This window comes from Rhincodon typus, chromosome 21, assembly GCF_021869965.1.
Source record: "Rhincodon typus isolate 14 chromosome 21, sRhiTyp1.1, whole genome shotgun sequence".
NCBI classification, from domain to species: domain Eukaryota; kingdom Metazoa; phylum Chordata; class Chondrichthyes; order Orectolobiformes; family Rhincodontidae; genus Rhincodon; species Rhincodon typus.
The window spans coordinates 22755803-22779782 of NC_063352.1; the positions used below are offsets into that span (position 1 = coordinate 22755803).

Here is a 23980-nt window from a genome sequence, read left to right on the forward strand (position 1 = left end):
GCTGGCGGCATGGGAAATAATACATGGAATTTATTACAAATCGGATCCATTACAAATGGAGATCCCAATGTAAATCGCAAATATAGTCTGGTACAATTCAGTCAGTTGTTACAAAAAATATCAACAAGTTGATAGGTGGAACATTTAACATATTACAATCTGAAACATTGCAATCTGATATTACAGTCTTATACCTTATAAATGTGTACATTACAATCTTATACGTTACAATTTGATATTATCGTCTGGGACGTCATCAATCTAATGCCCTATAACTCGCTAATGAAACCGCTCATAAAACTCAAGAGGTCAGATAAACAGGCCGTGTCATGGGAAGAGATGCGAACCAGTTTGCAAATCTCACAGCACCTGATCGTGCAGTGCAACTGCACTCCACTGTGAATCCACTTATTCATCTTTCCCATTTAATTTGTAATCTTTTTTTATGTTACTGGAGGCAACCGTTTTATGATTGCTACAATCATCTGTCTCCTAGCATTAGAAAGCCAAACAATTCTTCAGCATATCGCTCCGAGTGCCAACACGCATAAAAGAAAGCTGGTTTAGAGACGAACGCAGATTTGCATAAAATAAAACAAAGAACTGCGGATGCTGGAAATCTGCAACAAAAACAGAAATTGCTGGAGAAACTTAGCAGGTGCGGCAGCATCTGTGCAGAGAAAACAAAGTCAGCATTTCGAGTCCAGTCGGTTCTGAAACATAGTCACCGGAACCAAAATGTTAAGAAAGACTTGCATTTATGTAGTGCCTTTTCATGGGTGGCCCAAAACATTTCATAGCCAATGTAATGTTTTTGAAGTACAATCATTCATGTAATGAAGGAAACAGACAGCAAGATTTCACCAGGACAGAACTGCCATTCAGTGAATAAGTCTGGAACATAAAATTTGTCTCAGTAATGGTGACCGTGCCACCTATCATCAACTATTGGTACAAAAAAATCTAGTTCACTAATGGCTTTTATGAGAGAAAATCTGCTGCGCTTACTTGGTCTGACCTAGTTGTGACTCCAGACCAACAGCAATGTGGATTGACTTTTAACTTCCTTCTAAAATCATGGAGCAAGCCACTCAGTTCAAGAGTGACTAGGGATGGGTAACAAATGCTGGCCTTGCCTCACCACATCCCATGAAAGAATTGTAAAAGCCACACTGAGTAGCTAACTTGCTTTCTCAGTAATATTCATGTTGACCATGGGGAGATCTTCATTGCTTTTCTTGGTGTGGTTCCACAGGCATGATTTATGGACACAGGAGAATGGTCCCAAAGATCTTAATGAAAGGACAGCTCCTGTGACAGTGTAGGGCTCCTCCCATGCTGCTAGCCCGCATTTTGTGCTAATGTCTTTAGAGCAGAACTTCAACCCTCAACCTTATGACTCAGAGGTCAAAGCACACGCCACTGGGCTAAGGATTGAAATCTGCTCCTTAAATTTGCCATTGATAAATCCGACAATGGTGGAATAAATCAGGTCCAGGTCGAATAAATCATTCAGTGGCATTAGTTTTGAATTGTTGCAGCAAAGTGCTAGCACAGATACAACGGACTGAAAGACCTGAGGTTCAATGATTGAATCCTTGATAGTTCAAATAAATCCAACATGAGTAATCTAACATGGGCAGTATGTCAATAGATTTGTAATCTGACAACCTGGGTTAATGCTCTGGCACATGTTTTCCAATATCACCATGGCAGGCGGCAAATTAAATTTGAATTCAATAAAAGATCTGGAATGAAAGCATGATCAGTCAACTGCCAGACAACTATTGTGGAGTATTGTAAAAAAAAATCTTGTTCACTAATGTTGTTTAGGGAAGGAAATCTGCCATCCTTACATGGTCTGGCCTACATGTGACTCCAAACCCACAGCAATATAGTTGACTCTTAACTGCCCTCTGGGCAATTAGGTGTGGGCAATGAATGCTGGCCTAGCCAGAGATGCCTGCATCCTGCAAAGCAATAAAAAGAATTACTGTACCAAACAGAAAAGGCTGGAAACTCTCAACAGGTCACACAACAGGCCTCTTGTGGGGTACTGTGTGCAGTTCTGGACACCCTGTTAGAGGGAGGATGTTATTAAGCTAGAGACTGTTCAGAAGAGATTTATTGGGATCTTGCTGGGAATGGAGGGTGTGAGTTATAAACAGAGGATGGATAGGCTGGGACTTTTTCACTGGAGGTTGAGGGGGTGACCTGATAGAGGTTTGTAAAATCATGAGGGGCACGGATAAGGTAAGTGGCAGGTGTCTTTTCCCCAGGATGGGGGATTTCAAGACTAGTGGGCATATTTTTAAGGTGAGAGGAGAAAGATTTAAAAAAGACATGAGGGGTATTTTTTTTACACAGAGTGGTTAGTATGTGAAATGAACTTCCAGAGGTGGTGGATGCAGTTACAGTTACAACGTTTAAAAGGCATTTGGATAAGTACATGAATAAGAAATATTTGGGGGGATATGGGCCAAGCACAGGCAGGTGTGACTAGTCCAGTTTGGAATTATGGTCGGCATGGACTGGTTGGACGGAAGGGTCTGCTTCCGTGTTGTATGACGCTGTAACATCTGTGGAGAGAGAAAACAAGAGTTAATGTTTGGAGTCTATTGACCCTCCTTCAGACTTGATTACAAAAATCTGGCTCCACCAAATTTGCCCTGGGCAGATTCAATCCTGTATGAGGTCACTTACAGTTTGGGGTGAATTACTGGTTTGGAGTGAATCCTTTAGACTGGTTGAGCCTATCTCTGAGCGAGGAGCAGCGGTGAGCTGGTAACTAATAGCCCATCGATGGTGTCCCTACACTGGGATTGCTTTGGTTGGAGAAGTGGGGGCAGGGATGTGTTTGACGGAGAGATGATGTTGCAAGGAAGGTGCAGGGAGAAACCTGTTTACCTTTGCAATTCACTGGGGCCGGGCAGAGATTGAGCTGTGTGGGTCAGTGCAGAGCAAGCAGATGAAGGCTTCAGCTATTGACAGAGGAACTTAAGCTCCGAGCTGATTGAAGAGCTCACTTTGAAGTCTGTCAGAGGTGCTGAAACTCAGGATGACGTGGTTCAGAGGGAGGGTGTTTTTTTTTCAGAAGTGAGTTTCAGGTGAGTTTGGACCCCGCCAACTCTCTCTCTCTCCCTCACAGGTACACACACACACATACACACACACATTTACTTGGCCTCAGGTGGCATCTCCAGTATGTTCCGTCCCGGCCAGTTCCTGCCCCCGGCACTCGCCACTGGGATCTTCTCCCCGCACACAGGCCACATCTGCCCAGCGTTCTCTGGCCGGATCCCCTCGTCCCCGCTCTCCAGTGTGCTCCTGCCTCCCACTCCCATCCTCAGCTACGACCTGCTGCAGAGTTACGCTCCCCCGGATCCGTGCAAACAGGCGCTGCTGCTGGCTACACAGGCGGCTGGACTGGCCGGAGTGTCCGAATACTCCGGTAAGACAGAGAGGGGGGAGGGGAGGGGAGAGTCAGCTTAACTGTGTGTGTGTGTGTGTGAGAGAGAGAGAGACTGTGTAAGAGAAGGAGGAGCAGGAAACTGTCATTCAGTCCCTCGTGTCTGTCCGCAATGCAGCCAGATCAATAGCAGGTTTCAACTGTATCCTAACTCCATTTACCTGCGTTCACCCCATAAGATAGTCAATTGCCCTGACTGTGCCGGTAAGAGAGAGAGTTGTGGAGAGAAAAGACAGAGATTGTGTGAGCGAGAAGGCGAGAGAACGCGAGGTAGACGCAATGGGAAACAAGCTAATGGATAAAAGTGATGAAAGCAACGATGAGGAATCAGTGAGTGAGTCCAAAAGGAATTGCAGGATGTCTTTAGGGAGGAAGAATATAAAGGAAAAGTAGAGATGGCCCATGCGACAGGCTAAGACATGAAGAGCTGAGATAAAGAAAGACTGAGAGAACCCCAAATAGAGATCATTACAAACATTAAAACAACCGGCAGAGGGGAGTCAACAGGAGTGGGGGCGGGGAGTGATCGGGGAGCGAGCAGTGAGTGAGAGGAAAGTGGAGGGTTGAAGACCCGAGGAGAGCAAGAGCGGTAAGTAAAGACTCCGTTAGAGATGGAAGATTCAATAAAGAAAGGAGCAAAAACAACAAAGCGACTTTCGTGGGATTCAGAAAGATATTTCACCTAAAAACGCGGGCTTTTATGTGCGAGACCCTGGACGTGTTAGTTTATCTGTTTATAATAAACAACCCCAGTTTGTTTGTGTGTGTGTGTGTGTAGGAACATTCTTGGAGAAACGTGAAGGTTTATCCTCTAGCTCAGTTAACTGACTGATCCAGCCCTAGTTTAGGAAAGTTTCATTACTTGGCTAGTGGATGTAAAAGTTGGGAGATACAAATAACCATCTTCAATGGCCCCACGTCTGCTCCATTCTAACACCGATTAATCTATCTCGTGTTCGTATGCATTGCCAGAAAGTTTTGAATAAAGATAGTAAAATGTATCCAGGGCTCTGCTACAATCACTGGAAGAAATCAATTAAATTCAGCTTCTGATTAACTTGCCTATACATCAAATCTGCAAAAGTTACATCGATGCAATCACTTCATGGCATTAAATGTAATCACGTTTAATTTATATTTACTTATTTGTCTAGCAGGAGTTTTCCGTGTTATGTTTTGTTCTATATTTGTTTTACATTCGAGTTTTTATTCCCCAGTGATAATCTTTCTTCAACTTAATTAACTCCAATGCAGATTTGGTCTTTTTTTTATTTATTAATCTGCATGTTTTATCTTATATTTTGCTTTTGCTGTTTTAAATTTGATTTCTTCCTTGCGCCTTTTATTTGCTTCAGAATTGATTACTGCGTGATGTGTTTGATCTATTTTAGATTTTATTTCTTATCTGTCTGTTTCATGTTTTGGTGTCCATGAATGGTTGTTCCACCAATTTTAGAGTTCATTTATTGCTGTGCATCTGACTTGTTCTGCATCTTTATTAGTATCTTTCTGAATGTATTTTTTTCAGTGTGTTGCTTGCGTCATGTGCTTTCAATGTTTATGAAATATTGCTCAGTGTGGTTTATCCTTTTTTGGGTTATTGTTTTGTGATTTCTGTACTTTTCATATTTCATTGTTAATTCTGCCTTGGTTTATTTGTGTGAGATTTCATTTATTATTACTCTTTGTGTTTATCTGTTATCCCACTTCTTCAGTTTCTTTTATATTTCATTACTTTATGTTTCATTTGTTGCTACTTCTGTTATCCATTACGTTACTTATGCTGTGCATTTTATCTTTTTTGTATTTTCATAGTTTTGTTTGTTAATCTCTGTATACTATATCTTACACTGTACATTTTATCCGTGTTATATTTAATATCTTTCCAGTGGATTATACCTGTCCTCAAAAATCATTGATTATTCTCCAGGTAGTAGCCATTGTATATTTTATTGTTATGCCAGTCTAATGGGGGTAGATTCATCTTCAGAGGTAGCTCAGTTGGTGGATGATAGGGAATTCCTCTTTACATCCTGTCTTATTTTCTTTTCCGTTGACTTCAATAGAAAATAAAATTATATGGCTGTAAACGGGGCTATCCATTTATACACATGCCGTGCTACCTCTCACAATGGATTTCACATCCAACGTGTTTTATGTACTACTTGTTCTATGCAAGTTAAGCAGTTGTAGAAGTCATTTCTTGTTGTGTGATTTATATCTTTTCTATTTAATTTCATGTTCTGTTTTATATTCCATCTGTTTTATGTCAATGGCATTTTGCTTTCTGCTGGTCTGTTTTCTCTTCAATGACTTGATCCAAATATTTTACACGTTCCCTATTTGTTTGATTTGCATTATTTAATGTTTGGCAATATGCTCTTATGTTTGTGGTTTATTTCTTGCTCTGCTCATTTTACCTGCAGTACCTTCCTGCTCTGTTCTTTATCTATTATATATTGCTTTTACTCCTCTATTATTATTTGTTATAAATTTTGTTTCTTGCTTTTTATATTTTAGTATGTATTTTATGTGAAATAATTTTATATGCAGTCTACTGCACTGAGCGTTTCATCTGTCATGTATTTCATTTCTAACAGCGAGCATGTTATAAGTCTATCTTATTTCTTCCACTGTATTGATATCTGGTTCACACTTCACATTTTAACTGTCTTGTATTTTGTTTCTCACTCTACTCATCTTAACTTCAGCAACCTTTAGTGCATGAATCCTATTGGTAATATATTCTTTCTTCTATGTGTTTTATCTGTTTTATGTTTTATTTCTTGCTGGGAATAATTCATCTATAGTTATTTATTAGTTGTTCTGTCTCATTGGTTCATTTGTCTTGTTATCCCAAGTTTAAATGTTCCCTGCACAGAGTAAAATGTTTCTTCATCTCTTATTTGTCTGTTTCCTGTTTTATTGGTCTTACATTTGACTTTATTCTCTGTTACTTTCCCCATTTTATGTGTTTGGTCTTGATCTTTGTGTTTTATTGACTTTATACTCTACTTCTTGATTTCTGTAGTGTAGTTGTTGTATACTTGATTTCTTGCCCTGTAAGATTTATGTGTTGTGTTGTACTCTATTTTAGCCATTAGCTGTTTTTTTTACTAGTCACATTTTCCCTCTTGCTCATCATGCATTATAGTTTCTTTATTGTTGAGTTTTGATCCCTGTGTTTCTTACTCTGTAAACCACATATCTCAAAAGCTAATGGACAAATTTCAACAAAACCTGATACACAGATAGGCTGTGCCCCAAGGAAAAAGTGATTAGTTTTTGACAAAGATGCAGATCTGGATTCTGAAATTGTTTAAAATAAATGTGAGATACAGCATTTTGGAAAGGCAAATCAGAGCAGGTCTTATACATTTAATGGTAAGGTCGTGGGGAGTGTTGCTGAACAAAGAGACTTTGAAGTCCAGATTGGAAGTTCCTTGAATGTGGAGTCTGAGGTATACAGGATAGTGAGGAAGGTGTTTGGTATGCTTGCCTTTATTGATCAATGCATTGAGTATAAGAGTTGGGAGGTCATGTTGTGGATGTTGGTTAGGCCACTTTTGGAATACTGCGTTAAGTTCTGGTCTCCCTGCTGTAGGAAGGATATTGTGAAACTTGAAAGGGTTCAGAAAAGACTTACCAGGATGTTGCCACAGTTGGAGGGTTTGAGCTTTGGGAGAGGCTGGGTAGTCTGGGGCTATTTTCTCTAGAGTGTCAGGGGCTGAGAGGTGACCTTATAGAAGTTTATAAAATCAAAAGGGGCATGGATCGGGTGAACAGCCAAGGTCTTTTCCTCAGAGTGTGTTAGTCCAAAACTAGACGGCATAGGTTTAAGGTGCGAGGGGAAGATTTAAAAGGGACATAAGGGGCAACTTTTTCACACAGAGGGTGACGCATGTATGGAATGAGCTGCCAGAGGAAGTGGTGGAGGCTAGTACAATTGCAATATTTAAAAGGCATGTGGATGGGTACATGAATAAGAAGGGTTTAGAGGGATATGTGCCAAATGCTGGTAAATGTGACTAGATTAATTTAGGATATCTGGTTGGCTTGGATGAGTTGGACTGAAAGGCCTGAATCCATACTCTACAGCTGTATGACTGTAATAGAAATAGTTTACATTAAAATGGCCCCGAATCTGTCCAGGCCCCATAATCTCATTTTCAGCAAGACCATAGTTCATTGATAGCTCTTGTAGTTCATTGATAGCTCTTGTGTTGATTTGGCTCCTATGGGAACTATCCTTAGTTTCATTGGTAAGTGTCTCCTGAAAGGTATCGCCATCTAGGTCCTTAGAGAGAAGGCCTTGAATTCACAGAGGCACCAATTCAATCTGCAAAACCTATGGTAGATTTGAGTGATGCAGCATGATGGATTTATGGCAGTTTCTGGGAAATCTTGTTCACACATGCACAATAAACTTACAATGGTCAAGAACTTAAAATTGAAGGAGTGGATTCCCTTCTGGTTGATAAATATTTCAGGATTATGTGTTAGAGCCTTGATTGCCATAAGGAAACAGTCTATGATTCTCTGCAGCAAAGGCAAGAGCTCTGTATCTGGTTGGCCTTATCAGTGTCAGGGTGCATAGATTGTGCAGCTTTGGTAAAAATGGCATCTATTATTTAGAAGGCTGACTTATGGATGGCAAAGTATGAGATCTTGTAAATATCCCAGCAGATGCCTGAAAGGAGTCAGAGGTGAAGAAATTCAGGACCTTAATAGTCACTGGCAGTTTGTTTAAATTCTTCCATTATTTATAAAAAGAGTTTTGAAGTCATTGTGGCAAAGTTAAAAATGCGGCAGCTAATTTGTGCAGACCAAGCTGACCCAAACAGAATATGATAGTGGCCATATAATTTGCTTTTGGGATCTTGATTGGGGAAATAAAGTTGGTCAGGAGACCAAGGAGAACTCCTATGCTTTTCTTGGCAATAGTGCCACTGAATTTTTAACATTTGATGGGGCAGAGGGGGCCTCAGTTTATTATCTTTGACAATGTAGAATTACATCGGTATTGACTGGATCATATCAGTCTTGATTTTTGCACTCATCTCCTAGAGTGGGACTCAAAACCATTCCTCCACACCAGGCACCTTGCTATTTAAGTAACTGCTGCCAGAGTGGGGTCCAATGTTTTCATGTAGGGCTACACTTCAATTTTTCTCTCATTCAGTGATTTGTGAATAGACTACAGAAAGGTAAGGTTTGCTACAACAATAAACATGAATTTCGGAACAAAAACATTCCAAAGCAAGAAGTTAAGACCAAAACCCATATTTCAGCCTTGAGCATACATAATGATCAGCGTTGACAGCCCTCTTCAGTAAAGAATTCCACCAATTCCCTACCCTCTAAGAAAATAAATTCCTGTAAATTAATGCTCTATCTTTGTCTTATGCCCTCATTATCTCCTGATTTATTTTATGTCTCACCACATAGCCATTGTTATGGATCCTATAGACTACTCCTAATAGCGTCTTCCCTCCCCTTTGTTATTTCTTACCTCCACCCATGTGGATTCTATGTCTTCCAATCCAAGATCATTTCTTGCTATCACACTTATTCCATCCTGTACCAACAATACCCCACTTTCCTGCCCACCCATCTTTTTGTAAAGTCACATACTCCTGAGTATTTAGCTCCCAGCTTTGATCTCCTTGTAACCATATCTCTGTAATGGCTGTAAGATCATACCCATTAACTTGTATATGTGCAAAGTTAATTAATTTATTTTGTTCTGATAACTCTACACATTCAAGTAGAGAGCCATTAATTTTCCCTTTTCATTGTTTTTTTTCCTATTCTGACCCTAATTACTGCTGTTTTTTTCATTGTACTCTGTCCCTTTCAGTCCCACTCTGGATATCATTATCCAAATAGCTGCCCTCTCCACAGCCCAGTTATTTGATACGCCAGGACACTAGTTCTAGCATAGTTCAATTAAAGCCCATCCCACTGGAATGGCTTCCTTGTACTCCAGTACTGATGTCAGTGCCCCATGAACTGAAACCCATTCTATCCACACCATTCTTTGAGCCATGCATTTAACTCCTTGACTTTATGCCAGTTTGCCTGTGTCTCAGGTCATAATCCACAGATTATTTCTTTGGAGGTTCTGCTTTTTAATTTAGCTTCCAACCGTTTAAAATCTTCCAGCAGAACCTGCTTTCTAGTCCTGTTGTTGGTACCAACATGAACGGTGACAAGTAGATTGCTCCCCTCCCTCTCTAATTTCTTCTCCAACACTTAACCCTGGCACTGGGCAGGCAACTTAGCCTTCAAGACTCCTGCTCACAACTGCAGAGTACAGTGTCTATTTTTTCAATAATACTCTCACTCACCACTATTTCATGCCCCCACTTGAATGGCTCCTTATAATCAAATTGCCATGGTCAGTTTGCTCATCCTCATTGGAGAATTATTGGAAGTACCTCTGCAATTTTCATTCTTAGTATCCATCAGTATCCTTGGCTACATCTTTGCGCCTGGTTCTTTATCAACTTTTAAGTCCACATAGACAGTCTGCTGTCTCATTCTTATTAATCATGTATCCTTTCATGTATTAATTACTTTCTCTTTCATGATGACCTGGGTAGTGTCTTCTGCTTTATTAAAGATAAATGCAAAGTATTCATTTAATACCTCAGTTGTGCCCCTTGCCTCTATGTGAAAACACCTTTTTAGTCCCTAATCAACCCAGTTCTCCTTTTACTGCATTTTTTTTGCCTAGACTTTTATGTTAACTGCTGTTCTCTTTCCATACCCTCTCTTTGCTTCTTTTGTTTGCTTTTTCACTTTACTTCTGTACATTCTATTTTCAGCCTGGTTCTCTGTTGTATTATCCACCTGACATCTGTTGTGTTTTCTTCCTCATCATAGTTTCTACCTCTTTCATCATCAAGATAGTCTTGATTTGTTTGTTCTACCTTTCTGCTTGGTGGTAATTTACTTTGTGTCCAAACTATCTCTACTTTGAAGTTAGCCCATTGTTCAGGTATAGTTCTTCCTGATCACCTTCAGTTCTGATTTATCTGGGTCTGATCCACATCTTGACTGCAGGAAAACCAACTTCAATGGATCAGAAAGTTGGCTTTCCTGCTGTTAATTATTCTTTCACTTGATCCTTCCTTGTTCCTTTCTAAAGTCAATATAAATCTTTACATCAATCAATGTCTCTGAATTGTTCCCCAGTTGACATTTGATTGACTTGGCCCATATACCAGGTCTAGCAATACCATCTTTCTTGCTGGGCGAGTAGAAATTGTAGAAACTTTTCCTGAGCACAATTTAGGAACTCCCTTCATCCCATCAACATTTGGAAACTTAGCTCCACTGCATCCACCTGTACTCCATCCTTCCATTCCACCAAATCTGTTTTATTTGTTCCGTGACTCTGTAACTTCAATGATTTACTTGATGCTTTGAGTATTTTGTGAGCTTTATTTATTAATTTTAATCGCTTTGGTGATATTCTATGTGGTGTGTTTAACTTTTTTATGATTCCCATCTATTTAGCCTATTATGTTTACCCTTTCTCTGTTCTTTTGTTTTATTGATTGAGCTCCATGTTTTAGCTGTCTTACATTTTATTTTTTATTCTGTGGTGCCTGTGTAATTTCTTGTTCCAAGCATTCAATTTATTTTCTTACGTGAATTACCTGTTTTATATTTATTTTCTATTTCTGTGCATTTTATATTTAATTTCTTGGTCAGAATGTTTGATCAGTTTTATTATTTATTGATGTCTGTGTGTTTTAGCTGTTTTGATTTAATAATCATTCTTTGCATTTTTTTGTGTTTAATATTTTATTTCTTGCACCATGTTTGATCTATGTTATATTTTGTTCTTTGATTTGTACATTTTAAAAAAATCTGTTTTACATGTTGTTTTGAGTTCTGTGCAATTCAATTTTAGATTTTATCACTTATTTTTAGCACTGTTGAGTTGATTGTGACTTTGCAATTATGTCAACATTTCTCCTGACTTGTTATACAATTAATTTCTCATTCTAGGAGTAATATCTTTCTTTATAATCTATTCTAACTGTGCGTTTCTTTAGAATGTTTGGTTTATTTTTTTCTTGCTCTCTTGGTTTAATTTTTTTAAAAACTCGTTATTGGGCTATGATTCCTTCTCTATTACTCCAAACTGCAGTTTGTAGTTAATTGAGTGACTTTGATGCAATAAGGAAGGAATGCTATGTTATCAAAGATGCTGTGTTCAGCTGCAGATGTTAAACTGTCTGCTAATCCATGGGAACAGAAAAGATCCCCTGATACCATCTGAAAGCATCTTTGCCCTGTACCAACAGCCCAGAAAATACATTAGCTTCATTTTTTAAGGCACTTACTTGTATTCATGAGTATTTATAGTGGACAGTGTTAACAATGGTGATATTTCAAATGTTATTAATTCATTGTAACAGTGCATTTGGGTCAGCCTGACGATTTGGGCAGAAACAATTTCCTTTTGTGATTTTTATTTTGCCATGAAGATGATTCAAAGCCAGTGAAGCAGCGGCGAGCTCGAGCTAACTACAGCAGCTGGCAGCTGGAAGAGCTGGAGAGAGCATTCAAGACAACTCAGTATCCAGATATTTTCATGAGGGAGGCCCTGGCACTCAGATTAGATCTCATCGAGGCCAGAGTTCAGGTACAGCTTCCAGAAACATTTAAACCCACGAGTGTAGAATGACAGCATCAACAGAGTGCAGAAGCGAGAGGTGAAAGCTTCTGAGCAGTGGGGAAGCCAGGGTTCAAAAGAATAGGAACATCAGAGCATGTGTGAGCAAGCAATGGAGAATGAGCGTGAGAGGAAGGGAGAGAGATAAAGGAGGGGCGAGGGATGAGGGACCGTGCAGGAGAGGAGGAGGGAATGGAAGGGGAAGGAGTGCAGGAGATGGGGAGGATGTGTGTGCGAGGGTAGGTAAGTATAGATACAATGAAGGAAATGGGGGGGGGGCCAGGGGGGGAGGGGGGGGGATTGGAGTGAAGGGGAAGGAGTGTGGGTTGGGATGGTCTGCAGGGTAGGGGAGGGAATAAGGAGTATGGAGTGACAGGGAGATGGAGGGAGTGATGGCAAGTGGAGGAAGTGTGGTGGAGGAGAATGGAGTGAGGGGAAGAGGGTGCACTGGAGAGGGAATGGAGTGAGGGAACGGAATGGATTGAAGGGGAGGGGAGAGAGTGTTGGGGAGGTGGGGTAAGTGTTAAGTGGGGGTCCTGAGGGGGTGGGGATGGACTGAGGAGGAGAGATCAGGGGTTGTGGTTTGGGGAATATGGAAGCAGGAAAATGCTTAAGGGACAATGGAAATTTCTTGATGCAGAAGTGTGAGGAAGATGAAGCTGGGAAAATACTGAAGCGTTAGATTATTGTTAATACTATTGAAGGTTGCTGTGTCTTAGGATGTTGTGTAGTTTATAAACATCACACCTTCCAGCTCACAACCTGCACCTGCTGAATTCTACCCTTCATTCTGACAGGTCTTAAATTACAGTTTCATTCAATGTTTTGACACTTCATGACAACATACTTGTTTTCTTTCATAAATTACTGTTGGATCTTTCTGAGGTGATAATATTAAACAGGATAATATTAAAGAGGATAATATTAAAGAGGATAATATTAAACAGGATAATGTTAAACAGGATAATGTTAAAGAGGATAATATTAAACAGGATAATGTTAAACAGGGTAATATTAAACAGGGTAATATTAACGTGAGGTTGTGATTTGACAAGTTTCACCCAAATCACCACCACCCTGCACCCCCTCCCCCCACCCCCCCCCCCCCCCACATTCAGCGTAGCCCTCTCCCACCACCTCCGTCTTCACCTCTCCTATCCTCTCCCCACACAACCCATTCCCCACATTCAGCCTAGTCCTCCACCCGCACCCCCGCCACTTCCCTGTCCACCTCTCCTGCCCCCTCCCACTCCCACATTCAGCCTTGCTCTCTCCCACCACCTCCGTCTTCGCCTCTCCTACCCTCTCCCCACACAACGCATTCCCCACATTCAGCCTAGCCCTCTCCCACCACCTCCCTCTCCACCTCTTCTTGCCCTCCCCTCCCCCGCAATTCAGCCAGACCCTCTCTCCTACCCCATCCACCCCTCTCTACACGTTCCTCAAAATAACGATGAGAAAATGATCTGGTTCATTAATATTGATTCAGGAATTAACATTGAGAGATCCACCTCCGTCCCAGTCTACATTGAAATAATAAGGGATGTTTTACAGTCAGAGTGGCCCTTAGCCCAAGTGACTGTGCAGTACACTCTCAATGCTGAATTCAAAAACAATATAAGTTGGCAACGTTTACCTTTATGCCCAGTTTAATGATCAGCAAATTGACTGAGGACTTCATTCCACAGGTTTGGTTCCAGAATCGCCGGGCTAAAATGAGGAGACAGTTGAAAATCCAGGGCAAATCCAGGGAGAAGAGCAGAGACCAGGATCCCAGCAGCTGTCCTGTTCAGGAGGAGAAATGTGACCGATCAGAGATAAAAACCGACAACCACAAGATGGAGAAAGCCAGCTACCCCTGGCCAGGATCGCAAGCTGACCGTAGGGAGGTCACGGTCGCTGCCCCTTTCCACACAGTGGTCCGGGGAATCAGAGATAGTTCCAGCCCCAGTCCTAGTCCGGAAGAGATCCGCAGCTGCAGCATTGCCACACTTCGAGCGAAGGCCAGGGAACATGAGGCTGAGATACACAGTGGGGCGGCTAAACCTCTGTCTGTCTCTCAGTCCTCTTCTCCAGAGCATCAGGGAGTCAATGATGAGGCCATATAGTACAGTCTGTAACAGAGGTGGGGGTACTGGAAAGTACTGAGCTCCTTTATCATACACAAAAAGGTTACGCACTCAACAATTGGCGCCCACAGAGAGGGCTTGTAAAGCAGAGAAAGTTGGAGATTGTGTAACTAACAGATTAATTGACACAGAGATACAGGCTCTTTAATACAGGGAGTATACGACACAGTGATTGTAACATATTGAGAGGCTGTATACACAGATACTGTTTAATACAAAGGGTTTAACGAGACAGAAATGGTATCACGGAGTTTGTATAATTGAAACTGTTTAATATGCAAAGACTGCATAACACACAAAGAGACTGCATAACATGGACAGTAGCATAATAGCTGTTCAAGAAGTTGTTTAACTGTACACCAGAGAGAGGTAACACAGGGACAGTACAAGACACAGAGACTGTAGTACAGTCTGTCACACATATAAATTAAGAGATTGTAACACATGGAGACTGTGTAACAAAGAGAGACAGACAATGTAACAGCTACTTAAGTTTTAAATATTTACTGAATAGATCTGTAGCAGTACAAATAATGTTACTGAAGGAGGAATAATACATGGGCTGTAATCTGATGATGAAGAAGACATTAGGCATGTGTTTATGATTCTTAGCAGGTCATAATGTTAAGGATACTGATGGCAAAACTTCAAAAATAAACATCAAGTAATGTTCACTTGGGGATAACAGGAGCACACCGTCTGAGAGCTGTGGTACAGTTTACAGCCCTGGGCTCAGCTGTTGATCTGTGGCCAAGGGCATAGTTTCTTTCTCATCACACACATTAGATGCTTAGATGAAATTCCTTTGTTTCATGGTTCAATCCAAGGTGAGATGACTGGACTGTCCTCACCCAGAATATGTGGAATTAGATGTCAAATAAAACATGATCTGCAGAATGAAGTAGCTGCAAAGAGTCCATAATCCACAAGGAATAAGGTTTAATTACTCAGTAAAGTCCTTTAGAACTCCCTGTTACTTTAGTTGCTCAATGCACTGGGTGATTCTCAGCCATCCCGCAGAAAGGACTGACTGCATGCAAATTGACTGCTACATTTCTTCCTTTACAACAGAGACTGCACTTCAAAAAAAATGTAATAGTAAAACACTTTGGGATGTGCTGATGACATTAAAGGTGTGATATGAATCTCCTTTAATTCATTCATTGGATGTGGCATCGCTTGTACGGGCCAGCATTTATCGGTCATCCCTGTGGCCCTTCAGAAGGTGGTGCTGAACTGCCTTCTTGAACTGCTGCAGTCCATGTGCTGTAGGTAGACCCACAATGCCCTTAGGAAGACAGTTTTCAGAATTTTAGTGCAAAGATGGTGCAGGAACGATAATCTCTTTCCAAATTGGGTTTGGATGTATGGCTTGGAGGGGAACTTGTAGGTGGTCATTCATTTCTTGTCTTTGTGGTAGAAGTCATGAGTTTGGAATATGTTATTAAAGGAACCTTGGTAAATTGCTGTAGTGCATTTTGTAGATGGTACACATTGCTGTCTGAAGTGTTGATGGTGGAGAGAGTGGATGCTGAAGATGGGGAATGCAGTGCCAATCTAGCAGGCTGCTTTCTCCTGAATGGTATTGAGCTTCTTGAGTGTTGTTGGAGCTGTATTGATCTAGGCAAGTGGAGAAATCCCATCACATTCCTGATTTGTGCTGATGGTTTACAGGTTTTGAGGAAGATAGGAGAAGTGAGTTACTCACTACAGGATTCCTAGCCTCTGACCTGCTCTTGTAGCCATTGTATTTATGTGGCTAATCCAGTTCACTTTCTAGGCAATGGTCAACCCAGGTTGTTGATAATGGGTGATCTAGCAATGGTAATGCCATTGAATGTCATAAGGAAATGGTTAGAATTCTGTCTTTTTGATGGTGGTCATTACTTTGTATTCGTGTTATGTGAACGTTATTGCCGCTTGTCTCCCAAGTCTGAATGTTGTCAAGATGTTCCTGCATATGGAAACAGGCTCCTTCAGTTTCTGAATGTTGTGAATGGTGCTGTTAGAGAACGTACCCATGTCTGATCCTATGATGAGAGGAAGTTCTTTGATGACACAGCTGAAACTGTTTGGGCCTAGGACACTACCCTGAGAAATACTTTTAAAGATTGCCTGGGACTGAGATGATGGACCTCCAACCACCGCACCCATTTTCCTTTGCGCTAGGTATGACCCCAACCAGGGGAGCATTTTCCCATGATTTGCACTGGCTCAAGCTTTGAGAGGCCTTCTCGATCCCATATTCAGTTAAATGTTGCCTTGGTGTCAAAGGCAGTCACTCTCACCTCACCTCTGGAGTTCAACTCTTTTGTTCATGTTTGGATCAAGGCTGTAATGAGGCAGGAGCTGAGTGGCCCTGGGAGAACTGAAACTGAGCATCAGTGAGCATGTTATTGCTGAGCAAATACAAATTGATAGTACTCTGGATGACTCCTTCACTTTGGGAGTAACACTTATTTGGCAGTAACTGGCTACGTTGAATTTGTCTCGCTCTTTGTGGACAGGACATACCTGGATAATTTTTCACATTGCAAGGTGAATGCCAGTGTTGCAACCATATTGGAAAAGATTGATTTGGGACATGGTTGATTCTAGAGTACAAGTCTTCAGTACTATTACCAGAAAGTTGCTAGGGCCCATAGCCTTTGCAGTATCCAGTGTCTTCAGGCATTTCTGGAGATCATGAAAAATGAATTAGAATGATAGAAATCTGGCATCTGTGATGATGGAGACCTCAGGATGAGGCTGAGTTGGATCATCAACTTGGCACTTATGATTGAAGAAGGACGAAAATACCTCAACGTTATCTTTTGTACATTTGTGATGTACAGGGCCCCCCATCACTGAGGTTGGGGATAATTGTGAAGCTTCTTCTCCCTGTTCATTGTTTATTCGTCGACCGCCATTCAGGACTGCATGTGGCAGGACTGCAGAGCTTAGATCTGATCTGTTAGCAGTGGGATTGCTTAGCCCTGACTATTGCTTCCTGCTTTTGCTGTTTGGCACCTGTGTTGTATCTTCATGTTTCATTTATAGGCAGGGCTTTTGCTGCACCTGGCATGACCTCCTGACTTCTTCATTAAATCAGGGTTGGTCCCCCGAGATGATGGTAATGGCAGAATTGTGTAAATGCTGGACCATGAGCTTACAGATTATATTTGAGTACAATTCTGTAGCTGCTGCTGGCCACGGTGCCTTACGAAAGCTCCCATTTGCTAGATCTGTTCAAAACCTATCCCCATTTAGCATGGTGATTGTGCTACATATCATAGTGGAGGGAATCCTCAATGTGAAGATGGGACTTTGTTTCCACATGGACTGTGCAGTGGTCAATCTTACTGATACCGTCATGGACAGATGCATTGGTGATACGCAAAGTAGTGAGAATGAAAATATATATGTTTTACCCTCTTGGTGGTTCTCTCATTACCAACCAGAGACCTGGTCTAATAGCTAGATCCTTGAGGAATTGGCCTGCTTGCTTTGTATTGGTGCTACCTAGCCATCTTGCTGATGGTTACTGAAGTCCCCCACCCAGAGTACATTCTGTATCCTTGCTATCCCCAGTGCTACTTCAGACTGTTGTTCAACATTGACAAGAATTGATTCATCAGCTGAGACAGGGTTGGTTGGTGGTTTCCTTGCCCATGTTTAACTTGATGCCATGAGTGATCATGGGGACTGGGTTTAATGTTCAAATGTTAAGGCCAACTCCCTCCCAACTGTATATATTATATTTAGGGCAGCACGGTTGCTCAGTGATTAGCTCTGCTGCCTCACAACACCAGGGACCCAGGTTCAATTCCACTCTCAGGCGACTGTCTGTGTGGAGTTTGCACATTCTCCCCGTGTCTGTGTGGGTTTCCTCCAGGTGCTCCAGTTTCCTCCCACAGTCCAAAGATGTGCAGGCTAGGCAGAATGGCCATGCTAAATTGCCCATAACGTCCAGGAATGTGTGGGTTATGGGGGGATGGGTCTGGAAGGGATGCTCTCAGGGTTGGCATGGACTTGTTGGGCTGAAGGGCCTGTTTCCACACTGTAGGGATTCTATGATATTGTGCCACCAGCTCTGGTAGGTCAGTCTTGCTGGAAGGACAGGATATACCAAAGGATTGTGATGATAGGCAAGGGACATTGCCTGAAAGGTATGAGTCTTTACATTTGTCTATGTCACACTATTGCTTGACTAGTCTGTGGAACAGCTCTGTCAATTTTGGCACAGCCTCCAGATGTTAGTAAGGAGGATCCTGCAGGATCATCAGGGCTGCAGTTGCCATTGTCATTTCCAAATCTTAGGTTGGTGCAATGTGATCAGTCTAATTTCATTCCTTTTCTTCAACTTTGATGTAGCTTGATATGACTGCATACCTTGTTAGTCCATTTTTAAAGGGTATTTAAGAGTCAACTACATTGCTGAGAGTCTGGAGTCACATGTAGGCCAGACCAAGTAAGGATGCATGGTTTCCTTCTCTAAAGGACATTCATGAACCAGATGGGCTTTGACAATAATAGGCAGTGGTCACCATAAACTAGCTTTTAATCCCAGATTTAATCAACTGAATTCAGAATTTTGCTGTTTGTCACAATGGGATTTGAACTCACACATCCAGAACATTCATGTGGATTTCTGGATCATTAGTCCCAATGTACCACTGTCTCCTATTGTAAATATTTTCCTAATCAATCTGTTCAGAGATGTCATTACACACCTCTGCAGCAAGTGGGACTTGAACCCAGGCCTCCTGACTCAGAGGTAGGGACACTATCACTGCACCACAAGAGCCTTACTGCCGCCTCTGTTCTCTTTCAATTAATCAAGCTAACCAGCAGCTGGCTGCTCCTTAACTATTGTCCCATCTTGCCACCTCCTACATGTCCTTTGCTGTAAGCCTGGGAATGATTGGTAAGAGCAGATTTATTCATGACTGTGATATCTCCCACGGACAAATACCCAGCTAACACTGATGAGCTGGGGTTCATATGCAAAGAATGTCTCCTTGATTGAGGTGCTGGAGGACTGAATCCCCTAGAGCTACCTCTGAGGAACAGTGAGAAGAGTGGTATAGAGATGGGTGAGTTGGGAGGTGGAGGCAGAGGAGACACATCATTTCTTTCAATGAAGTGCAAATCATGGTATTTTTTACAATATATAATATAATTGTATTCTTCTTTTTTCCATTTAATGCTATTACTATTATGCTCCAGTCCTGCAGGAGTTTCCAAGAGTTGACTCAAGTCTCGGAGACAAATTGTAGGGGCATTAAACAAAATTAAGTGTCATTCATTGCGTTATTTGTCAGTTACAACAAAATAGAATTTGCAGTTTTCTTTAAAAGAATTGGTTTGATAATCAACAACCATGCATTGAATTGTGAAAAATTCATGTTTTCCAATTGGCTTTGGGAAAGGGAACAATGGTGGGATTTTGGGGTCATGGCAGAGGTAACTGGGACACTGATGGACAGAGGGACTCCTACAATACAACCCATGGTGAAAGTGGTGATCATGGGATTTATTTCACTTACTAACACAGTTCAGAATCAAAGCTTCTCTTCATTCACAATCTGGCATGACAGATCAGTAAGAAGCTTTGCATAATTTATAGCCTTAAACTACCTTCGATTACACAAAATATATGGCGTGGAAAAAGACCATTCAGCCCAACTAATTCATGTCCATGTTTATACTCCACATGAACCTTCTCCAATCTTTGTATGAGCAAATTGCTGCAGGTGCTGGAATCTGTTGTGAAAATAAAAAATACCAGAAATGACAGAGGGTCAGGCAGCATCCATAGAGAGAGAGCAAGTTAACGTTTCGAGTCTAGGTGAAGAGCCATTTGGACTCGAAACATTAGCTTGCTCTCTCTCAATGGATGCTGCCAGACCTGCTGTCATTTCCAGCATTTTTGTTTTGTGCACTCCTCCAATTTTTTTCTCATCTAAATCTTAATCATAGCTGTCTATTCTTTTCTTCCTCAGTTACTTGTCTACTTTGTTGTAAATCATCCATACTATTTAGTGCAACCACTCTCTGTGGTGAGTGCTGCACATTTTCACCACTGTTTGGGTAAGTAAATTTCCCCCGAATTCTCTGTTCGATTTCTTAATGACTATCTTATGTTGATAGTCTCGAATTCTGTTCTTCACGACAGGATGAAACATTCTATTTGTGCACAAAATGGGAATTACGAAAAGTTTTGACAGATTATGCACAAATAGAAATGTTTCAACCCGTCGTGAAGAGCAGAAACTACCCTGAAAACATTCAATGAACTCCTTATCTAGGCTCCCTTTATCCATCTGACTTCTCCGGTCAATACATGGATTAAAATCTCCCATGATTATCACTGTGTTTTTCTGACAAGCTCCCATTATTTTTCCTACTGTATGGCTACTATTGGGGGCCTGTACACCACTTCTACATGTAACTTCCTGCCTTTATCATTTCTATCCAAACTGTTTCCACATCTTGGTTTCCCGAATTCTCTATTTTCTCATACCATCATTAACTATCAGACTCATCCCACCTTTTCCTATTTTCCTATCATTCCTACAGAAATTATGACCTTTATGGTCCGCTTCTTATTTTACCACCTAACTCATCATACTGATGATGCAGAACATCCTTCTTTGTCCTGCCTGTGTTGTTGCTAGCTATGTAGGCTACAATGACTGGATTCATCCCCCCTGCCCTCCTCCACAGCAAGTTTCTCTCCCAGTCTTTAGCGGGATTTACCTGAGGGTGGGGGCAGGGCAGTAGTATACTTGCATTGGACTTGTAATCCCGAGCTCCAGCAAATGTTCTGGGGACATTGGTTGGGAACCTATCATGGCAGATTGTGAAATTTGAGTTCAATAGAAACCTGGGATTAAAATCTAGTGCAATGGCCACTAGATAAACATTGTCAATTGTTGTAAAACCTGTAAGTGTCTTTTAGGGAATGAACTTTGAGTTCTTACCCTGTCATGTGACTGCAATTCACAACAATGTGATAGGATCTTAACTGCCCTGTGAAATTGCCCGAAGAGGCAATTAGCGATGAGTAACAAATTCAGTGATACCAATAGCCTATGTAAGGATAATAAAAAAGTTCCAAATTCTAATCACTTACCAGATACTCATCAAATAACCAGCTTCTTCTCCTGTAGCAGAATATGAATTCCTTGAGGCTGAAAAGTTTTAGTCAACAGAACACCACTTTCCCTTTCACTCCTTTAACCCTTTGAATCAATGAAATTTGGTATTCTATTTGTCACTCTGAAGCGCTGAGTCACACTAAGTTGTTTAATTTTATATGTTCCTAACACAACAGCCACTATCATAATGAATGGCAGAGCAGTCTCGAAGGTCTGGATAGTGTATTCTTACTCCTATTTTTTATGTTTCTATGTTCCTAAAAGCCTATCTTACTTACTTAATGAGGATTTAATTTTTCATGCTTCTTAGTTAAGCTGCTCTTTCACTGGAACCCTTGATAAAGTACTTTTTAGGTCTGGCAAGTATAGAATTTAAACTAGATTTCAGCCTAATGTCAACTAGAAACTACGAACTAAATTCAATTGGCACAAAATAATAATTTATTCTTTCTTACCTTCAACTACATGCACAGAGTACTTGATCAAGCTGAATATGTTAGTTGAATTTATATTCTCCAAATAAATAATGTCCCTGTCTTCAAATTTGATTCCTCAGGCAATAAAGCCAAATGCTTGGTTGTAGCTCTCTCATTTTGGTTGTAGTTGTAACTTTAGCTCTGAACCTGGGCAGATTGTTGGATGAGTGTTAGAGAAAACAAAACTTGTCAATGCTGCCCTGTCTCCTTTTCAACCTTTACTGTCTACTTGCTCCCACTAACTAGCTATCAGGAATAGCTTTTAATGACCCACTTGCTGCCACCAATATTTAATGTATGCTTGCTGTCACCATTGTATTGTACCCACAAACTGTTGCAATCATATGTTTTGTTGTTCTCTATGCATTATTCTACATCATAATGCGGTTAGTGAAGTTCCTCTTCAGTGAAGTGGCTGAAATTTATTTACAACACTAATTATTTACAAGGCTATGATACCACAAACTACACAGATAGATTACGTTTTTTACTTACTAATATTACACACAACTGACTACACTGACTCAAATACACAGAGAGTGTGACCAGGCAAGGCATGGAAGATTGCATGTCATAATTTCCTGTAACCATCTTAAAGGTCTGTCTGGTCTGGAATCTGTACCATAATAAACCAGGTAGTAACGATAAAGTCACCATCGTCCGATCATAGGGCTGCTCTCTCATTAGATAGAGAGAGACGAGTGGTAGTGACTTAACCTGAGGGTCACCACACCTCATGCAAGGGGCAAGGTTGAGAAAAAGAATCCTTGATGATAACCTCAGCCAGCATAGGAATTGAACCCATATTGGTGGTGTTACTTTACATTGCAAACCAGCCATCCAGCCAACTGACCTTCAAGATAGACAGTGCTTTTGAGTTGAAAGTGTGGCACTCTTGACCACTCCAGCACAGCCTGGAGTTGTACATCAGCCGAGGGTGGGTAAAGCAGCACCGTTCTTTTCCTAAAGCATAACCCAATGCTTCATTTCAGCACTTCTGATTAAATAGTGCCTACATAGAACAGCTATAGGGACTATCCTTGTGAAATGAATAATGTTAATTTGTAGAGAAGGCTTACTCATCCAACACTGAATGGATGTAGACATGAAACTTGTTACTCTTGCACTAAAGAAGACTGCAGAGTCACATATGAAATTCATGCTCCAACATATTTCAGTGCCTTCCATTAATGTAATTCAATTTGAGGGAAGAGCACCACCTAGTGGACCTTCTACATTGGCTCCGCTATTTCCCTCTTGACCAGTATTTTTAATACTTCTAATAGTAAAGTTCAAATGATGTAAGAATTAGAATAGGCCATTCAACTGTTCACAACTGTTTTACTATTCAGTCAACTCAAGGCTGGTTTTTATTTCAACTCCATTTACAGGCCTTTGCACCATATTCCTTAATAATTAAATATCAGTCAATCTTAATCTTGCAAGCTTTAAGAGACTCCTAGCAACGACAAGCTTTTGGGACAGAGGTTTCTGATGCTGTTTTGTGGAAAAAGTGATTCTTGATTTCATTGCTGAATAATCTGCCTCCAATTTTAAAATTGTTCATCATTTCCCAGCCAGTTGAAGTTGGTTCTTTGTATCAATACCATCAAATCCTTTTGTACTTTTAAACATTTCAATTAGACTAGCCCTTAATATTCCAAACTCAAATGAGTCCAATCAAGATTATGTAACCTGTCCTCATAATTAAAGAAATTGTAACCTCTGGTCCAAATACTGATCTGACTATGAAACCCAGCTAGTAGTTGCATGAATCATACAGGGTAATGTGACAGCTCTAATTCTTACATTTAAGAAATATTTCTAAATCACTTCAATATATTGAAGCATCTCAAAATACTTATTAGGATCTAAAGTCATCTTTTGATTAACCTGCTCAGGGATGTTATAGTTCACCTCTGGGCTCAAAGGTAAGAGCACAACCACTGTATCACAAGGGCCCTCTTTCCACTGCACCTAGCAGTCTCCCATCCACATTGTAACCAGCCTGAGTCTACTTATCTTCAGGGAGCAAACATTTGCAGATAGGTATGGCTGCAGGCCCTATTACT

At 40.9% G+C, this 23980-nt stretch overlaps 1 protein-coding gene across 1 annotated transcript; it reads left to right on the forward strand.

Annotated features, from left to right (window-relative positions):
- The first annotated feature begins 3204 nt into the window (after window positions 1-3204).
- si:dkey-43p13.5 (homeobox protein unc-4 homolog) lies at window positions 3205-14269 on the forward strand. Its single transcript, XM_020515184.2, has 3 exons — window positions 3205-3451; window positions 11974-12131; window positions 13850-14269. The coding sequence occupies exons 1-3, from the start codon at window positions 3205-3207 to the stop codon at window positions 14267-14269; spliced, it is 825 nt and encodes a 274-aa protein (XP_020370773.1).
- Window positions 14270-23980: the final 9711 nt, after the last annotated feature.

Coding starts and splice junctions, on each gene's coding strand:
- si:dkey-43p13.5 (XM_020515184.2), top strand. CDS start 3,205: ATGTTCCGTCCCGGCCAGTTCCTGCCCCCGGCACTCGCCACTGGGATC. Junction 3,452..11,973: donor CGGAGTGTCCGAATACTCCG/GTAAGACAGAGA, acceptor TTTGCCATGAAG/ATGATTCAAAGCCAGTGAAG. Junction 12,132..13,849: donor TCATCGAGGCCAGAGTTCAG/GTACAGCTTCCA, acceptor TTCATTCCACAG/GTTTGGTTCCAGAATCGCCG.